At 31.4% G+C, this 10,580-nt stretch overlaps 2 protein-coding genes across 2 annotated transcripts; both read left to right on the top strand.

The window, feature by feature from the left end:
- Window positions 1-335: 335 nt before the first annotated feature.
- LOC105793465 (vicilin-like seed storage protein At2g28490) lies at window positions 336-2,413 on the top strand. Its single transcript, XM_012622377.2, has 5 exons — window positions 336-742; window positions 835-1,016; window positions 1,109-1,189; window positions 1,283-1,660; window positions 1,735-2,413. Exons 1-5 carry the CDS (start codon window positions 397-399, stop codon window positions 2,212-2,214), a joined length of 1,467 nt encoding a protein of 488 aa, XP_012477831.1. The 5' UTR covers window positions 336-396; the 3' UTR covers window positions 2,215-2,413.
- Window positions 2,414-4,878: 2,465 nt separating this feature from the next.
- Window positions 4,879-9,445, top strand: LOC105793473 (protein disulfide-isomerase 5-1). Its single transcript, XM_012622381.2, has 5 exons — window positions 4,879-5,153; window positions 5,503-5,561; window positions 5,701-5,876; window positions 7,302-7,407; window positions 9,160-9,445. The coding sequence occupies exons 1-4, from the start codon at window positions 5,046-5,048 to the stop codon at window positions 7,394-7,396; spliced, it is 438 nt and encodes a 145-aa protein (XP_012477835.1). The 5' UTR covers window positions 4,879-5,045; the 3' UTR covers window positions 7,397-7,407; window positions 9,160-9,445.
- The last annotated feature ends 1,135 nt before the right edge of the window (window positions 9,446-10,580 follow it).

Below are 10,580 nucleotides of genomic sequence, written 5' to 3'. Positions count from 1 at the left end.
TTAACTCGATAAAAATTTTAAAATTTATAAATACTAATATAATAGTGTTGTTTTTTTATTACTAAGGTTGATTATTTGTTTTTATTTTATAAATACGTTGGATATTAAGTTTTGCGCTGGTGTTTTTCTTTTCTTTTCCTTTTCTAATTTTCAACCATTTACATGTGCGAATTGTAACCAGACTTTGTCTTTAAGAGATCTGATAAATCTCACCAGATTCCAACGGTGTCTAAACTGTAATATGCCACCTAAACTCTCAAACCATGCATGCATTCCACGCGTCTCCCTTCATCCTTTCCTCTCCTCTACATATACCACTCCTTTTCAACTCAAAACCAGACCCATAAACAACTACAGAGAAGATCATCGATCGGTTAAGGGGAAAAAAAGGCTAAAATGGGAAAAGGAGTGAGCTTTTTGCTTCTAGCACTTGTTCTCTGCTATGGGGTCACAGTGGCAATGGGTTACAGAGGCGAGAAACAATGGAGGAAAGAAAGAGAAAGGAGGGAAGAGGAGATGGAACCTGAAGAAGAAGAAGAAAGTGAAAGTAGAAAGAGTTGGTTCTTGATGCCAAAATCAAGGCCCGTGATGACAACTGATGCTGGAGAAATGAGGCTGGTGAGAAGCCCTGGAGGGAGGATCGTTGATAAACCGTTGCACATGGGATTCATTACAATGGAGCCTCAGTCCCTTTTCATCCCCCAGTATCTTGATTCCAGTTTGATCCTTTTCGTTCGTACAGGTATTATCCTTTTTCTTTTTGTTTTCCACTAATATTACTCTCTCATCCCTAGCCAGTAGGGGGCAATGCTGATGGGGTTGCAATGGTTGCAGGGGAAGCCAGGGTTGGGTGCATTTACAAAGATGAGATGGTGGAGAGACGATTGAAGATAGGGGATGTGTATCATATACCTGCTGGGTCAACATTTTACATTTTGAACCCAGGTGAGGGGCAGAGGCTTCACATCATCTGCAGCATTGATCCCTCAGAGAGTTTGAATTTGGATACTTTCCAGGTAATAATGAATTAAAACCATCCATTATTTATCTCCCCCATAACATTTTCTTAGCTTATTAAAAGTTGGTTGAATTTGTGGATTGCATGCAGTCTTTCTTCATTGGCGGAGGAACCCATCCAACATCTGTCCTTGCTGGTTTTGGTCCTGAAACTCTTTCTACAGCCTTCAATGTAAGCAAAGTACATGCTATCTATGGCACCAGAGCTTGGTGGTTTCGTGCAATGGGCTAGCTCTAACATAATAATCAATTCACATAATTACAGGTGTCGATGTCGAAATTGGAGGAAATAATGAGAGGGCAACAAGAGGGTCCAATTGTGCATGTGACCAAGTTTCATGCACCAAGCATTTGGACAAAGTTGTCTCAACTTCAAGAGCAAGATAGGCTAAAGCAGGTGAAGAGAATGATCCAGGGAGAAGCTGATGAAGAAGAGAAAGAGTGGTCATGGTGGAAACTGTTTGGTATGTTTTCTGGGAATGAAAGAAGAGTTTTCGGGGATAAAGCCCCCGACTCATACAACATCTACAAGAGAAAAGCCGATTTCAAGAACGACTATGGATGGAGTGTTGCAGTGGATGGATCCGTTTATAAACCTTTCAAACACTCTGGCACCGGCGTTTTCCTTGTCAATCTCACTGCGGTAATCAGTCTTTGAACTTGGCAACTCTATCCCATTGGACAATTGCTTATAAGGTAGCTCATGTACAATTTCAGGGATCAATGATGGCTCCACATGTGAATCCCAGAGCAACTGAATACGGCATTGTGTTAAGGGGAACAGGTAGAATCCAGATTGTGTATCCAAATGGAACATTAGCCATGGATGCGAGGGTAAGAGAAGGGGATATGTTTTGGGTACCAAGGTACTTCGCATTCTGTCAAATAGCATCACGATCAAGCCCTTTCGAGTTCTTTGGGTTCACAACAACATCAGACAAGAACCGGCCTCAGTTCCTAGTGGGTGCAAACTCCCTGCTGCACACCTTCAACACCCCAGAGCTGGCGGCTGCATTTGGTGTGACGGAGGAGAGGATGAGGCGTTTCATCAATGCACAAAAGGAAGCAGTTATCCTGCCATCAGCATCAGCAGCACCGCCTGACGAGGATTTGAAGGAGAGGGAAGAGAAATCTGAGGATGGAGGCCCAAAGGTGATAAGGAACTTTGGGGATCAAATGATTATGGGTTTTGATTAAATGAATTGAGTTGTTGGGTTTGGGGTGTGAATGGGAATGGGAATGTAGTAGGGTTATTGCAGGCTAGGAAGCTTCTTGTTTTCCAGTGTTAGGTTTTTGAGCTTTTGCTTGTTTTAATGTTTTATTTTCAACCTTTTCTTCTTCTTCTTCTTCTTCTTCTCTTTTCATGGAATAAAATCAATAACCATGTTCATCCTTTTGTAGTTTGTCATACAATAGTCTCCCGATCAAACAATATAAAAAAATTTACACCATCTTTTCTTTCAATTCTAGGATTATTATTGAGCTCAATCAAAATGACAATTATATTTATTTGAACGTTGTTAAACGATATTTGCTAGCAGGGCCTTGTCCACTTTTTAAGGTTTTAAAATAAATTTAAATTTTAGCATTTTTTTATTTTTTGAATTTATAATATTTTGGAATTTTTAAAGTTTTGTAATTTTATTGCGAATGAATTAATTTTTAATCACCACTAACAACAATTATTTCAAAACTAAAATCAAAATCAAAATGCATATCCTACCATATAAATTAAAACACCAAAATTGACCCTAAATTTTTGTAAACAAGTCAAAACATAAACCCCAAATAAAAAAGAAAAGGAAAGGTAAAATTGAAATCTATCTAGTATAATTGATGAGCACGGTTTATAAATAAATATTGGTAACTTTATTAAACATAATTAAATAATCATTAAATTATTATCCTAAATCTAGAATATTAGTTACTATTAATGTTTAATTATATTTAAATAAAGTTATTAATATTTATTTGCAAATTCTCTATATTTTTGTTTAATTTAATGATGATTGTTATATTATTATTTATCTATGGTGCATGAGATTTATTATGACGGTGCATTAAACATTATTCAAAAATATTTATATATTAAAAGGAGTAAATTACCTCATTAGCCACTTAAAAATTAGGTCATTCTTATTTTAGTCACCCCAATTTTTTTCTTTTGTTAATTTGATCACCACCGTTAAAGAAATTGAACAAATTAGTCATTCCACAGTTAAATTTAACAGAATACCCTCCTTTTCTTTTCTTTTTTTTTTTTATCTTTTATCTTTTTTTTTCTCTTTCTCTTCCTTTTAACTCAAAAACCCTAGTTGTCATCTTCTTTAAAGATGTCGTTGCTTCCTCTCTTAAACCACCATTGATCATCGTTGTCTTGTTAATGAACGACGCCAATGGACACTTCTTTGTCCCTATTTTCCATGTTTTCTTTCTCATTTTTTCTTCTTACCCACAACCTCCTTTTCTAATCATCGTTGTTGTGATCATCCGATATCTTTTCTAGAGTAAAATTGTCAATCCAAAGCCACCAAAGCGAAGCTTAAAGACTCCTATTCTTATCTATAAGATTAGATTTCTCAAAAAACCCCTCAAAATTTGTGAGGTCATTCCCAAAGCTTTAGAAGTTTTGTGGTTTGATCTCCTAATCCCGCCATTGACATGGTCTAATTTTGAAATGTCTTTCTATTTTTGATCTCGCTGGTAGTGGTTTAAAGGACGCAGCAATGATACCTTTAAGGGAGGCAATGGCTAGGATTCTTGGGTTAGAAGGGAGAAGATGAAGAAAATGAGAGGAGAGGAAAAAAAAGAAAAATTATAAAAATTATAAAAAGACAATTAATTATGAAAAGATGGATTTAAAGATTGAATGATCAGTTTGATCAATTTCTTTAATAACGATGATCAAATTAACAAAAAAATTAGGGTAACCAAAATAGGAATGACTTAAGTTTAGAGTGACTAACAGAGTAGTTTAAAAATAATGATAAAAAGCAGAATTTGGAAAAAAATTCAAATTGGCGAGAATAACAGTTTATTAGTATTATTATATGATAATGATAATAATAAAAGTAAATTTAATTAAATATTAATTAATATGAAATTAGTTAATTTTGTTATATCTTTTAAATGTTCTACTTAAAAGATAACAAACATATTATTGATTAATAAAATTATAAATCTATAAAATCATTAAATATGATTGGAGAAATTAAAAATAATAATATTATGTTTTAAATAAATAAATAAATACAATTTTATTTTAAATATGATATAGTTAATAATGTTAAAATTATTTTTTATAGTTAATAAAATTAAATGTGAGAGATTAACCTTATATATAGGGTTAACATTATATTAGCCCCTAAAGTTGCACCAAATTGTCGTTTTGGTATTTAAATATTTTTATATCAATTTGGTACTTAAAGTTTCTAACTGTATCAAAGGCAATAAAATATTAAAGTAATAGTTCTTTGTAGATAAAATTTTAACTGATATTCAAATGACAAATTATTTTGTCTAATTATTTAATATTTTACTAATGAGCTGTTTTTCACATTTTATTTTCATTACTTTTAAAATTTTATTTTATTTTTCAATTATTTTCAGAATTAGTGGACTTTTATATAAAGTAGACCGATTTTCATTTAATTAGAAAATATATATTTTCTCAAAATTATTTCTATAATATTTAATATTTTTTAAAATTAAACATATAAAATCACAATGATTATTTAAATATTTTTTATTCTTATAATAAATTAAAATAAAAAATTAATGAAATTATATTTTGGGCCTAAGTCTAGAAGGTGGCCTGAGTCCATGAAAAAGAAAAAGAATGAGGTGAAAAGGCACGTGACATGTAGCTTCGTTGGGTTGTTTTGTTTACCGACTCTCGGCGGAGCCGTTGAGTTGAACCTGAGAACTGAGAGAACTAAAACTCCCAAATCTCAACATATCTTACGATACATCTCTTCCTCCCGCTTTTCGATTCTAACCCAACAAACACACACAAAAGCTCACCAGTCATGAAAAACGACTGTCGTTTCGCTCTCCTCCTCCTTTTCTTGACTTCAGTTACCCTTCACACAAAAGCGGAAGTCATAACCCTAACTCCCGACACCTTCTCCGACAAGGTAACCCTTTTACCCTCCCTTTATCCCCCATTTAATGTCCCCAATTTAAATCAAACAAGCTCTCTTTTTAGGGTTTTTTTTGTGTTTGTTTTTGTCAAATTTTAATAGCTTTGTGATCAGTTCCAATTTTGTTTAATTTCATTTCGATTATAATTTATCCCTTTGCGCAACTTCTTAAACATATTCTCTTCTATGGTTATTGATCTTTTTCAAATTCAAAATCTGCCATACTGCACAACAGAAAATCCCGCTGGTTAACAATTGGGTATATGAATTCGGATTTAGGGGTTTCTTTTTCCCCCTATGATAAATAACTCGACGTATATATTGAATTTCCTTTCTTTTTCAGGTAAAGGAGAAAGACACGGCCTGGTTCGTGAAATTTTGTGTTCCTTGGTGTAAACATTGGTAATAATTTTCTGCCTGGTTTATTAGTTTTGTTGGATCGAGCTAGACCTGATTATAGAGCTTCCACCATTGTAATTTTTTTATTAATGACTTATGATAATTATGGGTTTTGATTTTCCTTTTTCTTTTTCTTTTTCAGTAAAAACTTGGGGACGTTGTGGGATGAGTTAGGAAAGGCAGTGGAAGGAGAAGACGAAATAGAGATTGGAGAAGTTGATTGCAGTGTAAGCAAACCTGTATGCACTAAAGTAGACATCCATTCATATCCCACGTTTAAGCTCTTTTATGATGGCGAAGAAGTTGCTAAATATCAAGGTGACATTCTAATTTCACTTCTTTTTTAATGCAAACATTGAATTTCAGTTCAAACTCAAGATCCTCTCTTTGTGTTGTATATGAAGGATTAATGTTTTTTTTTTCAAAAATGAAGATATTGCCATCTGTACTTAGTAATTAGCACCCTTTACACTTAGTTACTTCAACTCACTAGGCATAGAATGCTTTTGAGACCTAGATTGGATACTCAAACATACCAAAATAGGCATTGTATGGTATTAGTGTAGGTCAACTGTGTACTCTGATAGTAGAAGCAAAGAGGCTCAATCGAGTAGAATCTTTTATAGAGTAGTCTCTATACGATTGAACTACTTTATCTAATGCCTATCTATATTGCCTGAGTTCTTCTAAAAGGTACCTTTACCCTGTCCTTAGTGCATCTAGTGTGCTGCTTGTCGGTTCTTCTGGATCCAATGTCTGAGAGGCTGGCATTGTCCTGAAGTATGCCTCAACTGCTTCTTGAGAGGGACATGTCCGCTTTTTTTAAATAATCACATAAACCAGTTGCTGTGTAGTGAATTCTTAAGATCCATAAAAAACATAGTAGAAGCCTAGAAGGAACCTGGGATGGTTAACCTACATCTGAGAGCCCTTTAAGTTTTATATGTAGGAAGAAAATGGAGAATCGTCTTCTGCTGTGTATTTTCTTGTAGCTCCGGCTGTTTTGGGTTTAAGCAAATTCAGTTGGGAAAAATAAGTAAATAAGTGGTTGTATATCTCTCATCTTATCATTTTTGTTCTCCTCTATTTTTCTTGAGCATTTTTTCTTTGGAATTGAAAGACTTGAAAAGTAAACCACATGTATATCATCTCATGTGTGCATGGCACAAAAATCTAGTTCCATTGGTTGTTCTAAAATTAGCATCTTTTACATTAGTGACTGAATCATGTTGCCAAAAGTTTGAGTTCATTTTTCTTTGGAACTCCGACCATTATAAATGGTTATGATGTCGTGAAATGTCTGATGTGAGCATTCTTGTGTATTTATCGTAAATCTGTTTCTGCTTAAAATAGTAAATTTTCCTTAGTGTACAAGGCTTTTCTTTTTAAAGGCTATCTAACATGGTGTTGGGTTTTGTTGTGATTTGCATCTGGCATTCAAGGAAGCCTGATTTTAATCTTCGGAACTGCTTGAATATTCTTTTCCATTCTGAGTGATTTGAGTTGATTTTAACTGAATATGAGTCTAAACCAGCGAGTAGAATAAATCTGGTTATTTGTAATTGATCTGATTTTGTTGCATGATGCTTTATAGTTGTTTTGCTTTTCACCGTGAAATATATTTGGGTTTAACTTCTATGCATAATAATAAGCTTCAGCTAATAAAGATTTCAAATGACTATGTTTCGGAACTATTTTTGGTGTTGAATTATTTTCCCCACTGCATGTCATGCAAAATGTTAGGGAAAAGGGATGTAGAATCGCTAAAAGCATTTGCTTTGGAAGAAGCAGAAAAGGCAGCAGAAAAAGCACAGCTAGACACTGATAAAGAGTTATAATCATTCAAAAGGTAAGCACCAAAGTCTCTGCATTGTGCTTAGATGTTCTTCCTTTATATAATTTGCCTGAAATCTTTGGAAGGAGGAGAGATCCACTTATACTGGTGCAAAACTAATATTACTTTACACCCTTTCATAACTTTTTCTACAATTGATATTTTAACAATCCAACCATCATATTTCACTTTCTATTCATGCAGATCGTGCATGTAAAGTTTGGAGTAAAGAAATATTTTTTAACTATTTGTTTTATGTAAAAACTCTCAACTGTTAAATATATGTTAATATTAATATTTTAAATTGATATGATAGAGATGTCAGACCGATTTGAAATTTTACATGCATGACAAGTATGATTATATTAATAAATTTAACGGTTAAATCATTAAAATATTAATAGTAGAAAAAGTTATGAGAGGGTGTAGAACCATGTTATTTACAGCACTGCAAGTGGATTCTTCTCATTTGAAAGTATAAATCTGCTTCTATGAAACCAAGATCCAATGTAAAAAAATGCAGCTGATAGGTTCCACAAGATAGGACCATCTAAGATCCACTTACACCCGTTTTACACCGTTTTTAAACCATTAGATAAAAAATGATTTAGGGCTGAGATTAAAGCACATCTTTCATCGTTTTCATAAATGGTAAAATATTAATTTTTTTCTTCTTTTTGGCACACAAAAACTTTCCTTCTCATTGCTGCAATATATATATATATATATTTCCTTTTTTGGTTCGTCTGAAACAGACAAAAATGAGCAAGATCATTAGTCCTCAAGAAATTATCTCCATTTTAAGTTTTATTTTATTAAAATATGTTTTTGAAATCATTATTTACGTACTTGTTTTTATATGCGTAAGTTTGAACTTCTAGAACTATTAAACAAATCAAGAAAACTCAAATTCGAGATTGAAATCAAGCTTGAAAATAGAACTTATTTTTTCTTCTATAAAATAAATAAGCTTAACCAAATGAAATAGAAAGAAAATCTGATTTTTATGTCAAATTTTAAAATAAAATTCAAACTTAATTGAACCAAATTTTAGACCTTGAGTTTCGAATTGAGCTCAACCTTTATTCTACTTGTGCAAACTACTTTATCTGTACCAAGAAAATAAACTTTCAATTCATCTCAACATTTTTCGTATTGAAAATATAATATCAAAGCTAAAGCATTGCAATGCAGTGTGATTGAAAATATAATGCTGAGAAGGAAAATTTGAACCAAAAAAGAACGACCTCTACATTTGTGTTAATGTTTTGTTGCGGATCTTGCTCATCTTCATCCATTTCATTGGAACCAAAAAAAGAAAAATTGTAGTAACGAAAAGGAAAGTTCTTATGCCAAAAAGAAAACTTTTAATGTTTTACCATGAATGAAAATCAGGAAAGGTGTTTTTTAACTCATTAATTTTGATCTAATGATTTAGAAATGGTGTAAAACTCATTTGAGTTTTATATTGATGTAAGTGGATCCCTTCCTCTTAGAACAGTGCAGCTAATAGTTCCACAAGATAGATGACCATCTGAGTTGCACACCACCAAAATCACTTATTCATGCTTCCAATATATGGTGCACAAAGTACAGACATAAAATCTCTTGCATCGGATGAAGTTGCAAGTATATATATATATATATTCATCTTGCCCTGTTGCTGTAGAATCTTGCATAAATGTTACTCAGGGAAATTGGTTTTACATACCGACTGTAATTCAGCATGTTCTTGGATTACTGCTTGATGCATAATCATCCATGCAGGAATGGAACTCCCGAGCAGAAACAGGGTACTGATGGTCGTTTACTAGGGGATGCTTAAATTTTGACGGCACCCCCAACCTACACATGTTATTTGCTTTTCTGGATTTTGTCGCTGATCTGATTTTTTTTTTTAATGCTTAAAACATGTCTGAATTTGAGAATTTTTAATCTTTAGTAAAACAAACCAAATTTTCCATAAAAGGAAAAGAACAGTATCAGAGATTTTCAGGATCTGATTTTGTATTTGTTTTATAATAATCAAAGTAAAGCTTATACAAAAATGAAATTGGATAACTTCAAATTTGGACAAGGTGGACGGTCTAAATTAAATATTACTTCATGGGTCATGCATTTATTACTTATTTTGATTTAAATTAATTTAAATTTTAAATATTTCATATAGTAAAATAATTCTTTTATTTTTAATTATTTATCATATACATGTATATATTTTTGGTATTATCAAAATTTTCATTTTAGGTATCTAAAATAAAAGTTTGCAATTTAGACATGTATGTTACATAATGTGTTCATTTTGACTACTTCTGTTAAAAATTTAACAGAAATTTGACATGATATTTTCTTTTTTATGTGTGGATTGGCATAATTTACCATTACATACTACTTTCTTTTAAAATTTAAAGGATTAAAATATAATTTGTTTAATAATTATTATTATTAATCAAAATAAAACATTTTATTATTTTCTTGGTTTGGGTTTCGGCTCACCCACCATCATTGAGCAAAGACATCTAAGTTGTTCGACTTAGGGCGCTTTTTCATTCTTTTGATAAGTGCTTTTGAGAAGTCTTTGTGGAAAAGTCTTTTGAGAAGTGCTTTTGAGGAGTGCTTTTGAAAAATTTGAGTGTTTGGCATTGCTGTGAAAAAGTGCTTTTGAAAAATAAAATGTCCATTTTAGACATGGTATAATAAAGTAACAAATATGTATTTAAATAATATTCAAATTAGTTAATATTATGATATTTTAACAAAAATATAAAAAATAATTTATTATAACTTATTGTTAACATTTTAATATATAATATTAATTTTAAATATTTCTAAGTAATTAATATTAATTATTTATTAAATTTAATTAGAATATACAAATTATATTTAAACATAAAAATTAAATATTTGTAATTAAATATTGACACAATTATATTATTATAAAAATTATTTTTATTTTTAATTAATGCTTTTAACATATTTGTATTATTTTATTTTAAAATGTATTTGAATATATAATTCATATTATATATTAACATAACATAGAAAATATAAACCTAACAAATTAAAATATTACATATATTTAGATTAAAGTTTTAAAAGGGATCAATTTTTTTTGAAACTAAATTAAAAAAATTACCAAATTTAAGGATTAAGGCTAAAATGGCAATAACTTCTCAACCTTAGGTTTG

Source organism: Gossypium raimondii, chromosome 7 (assembly GCF_025698545.1).
Source record: "Gossypium raimondii isolate GPD5lz chromosome 7, ASM2569854v1, whole genome shotgun sequence".
Lineage (NCBI taxonomy): Eukaryota > Viridiplantae > Streptophyta > Magnoliopsida > Malvales > Malvaceae > Gossypium > Gossypium raimondii.
Note: the sequence above shows the minus strand (reverse complement) of the source record. Positions and strands in the feature narration are given on the sequence as shown.

Excerpts from the sequence above, each read along its gene's own strand:
- LOC105793473 (XM_012622381.2), top strand. The coding sequence starts at position 5,046 with ATGAAAAACGACTGTCGTTTCGCTCTCCTCCTCCTTTTCTTGACTTCA. Across the intron at positions 5,154-5,502 it reads CCGACACCTTCTCCGACAAG|GTAAAGGAGAAAGACACGGC; the intron begins GTAACCCTTTTA and ends TTTCTTTTTCAG. Across the intron at positions 5,877-7,301 it reads AGAAGTTGCTAAATATCAAG|GGAAAAGGGATGTAGAATCG; the intron begins GTGACATTCTAA and ends GCAAAATGTTAG.
- LOC105793465 (XM_012622377.2), top strand. The coding sequence starts at position 397 with ATGGGAAAAGGAGTGAGCTTTTTGCTTCTAGCACTTGTTCTCTGCTAT. Across the intron at positions 1,017-1,108 it reads TGAATTTGGATACTTTCCAG|TCTTTCTTCATTGGCGGAGG; the intron begins GTAATAATGAAT and ends GATTGCATGCAG. Across the intron at positions 1,190-1,282 it reads CTCTTTCTACAGCCTTCAAT|GTGTCGATGTCGAAATTGGA; the intron begins GTAAGCAAAGTA and ends ACATAATTACAG.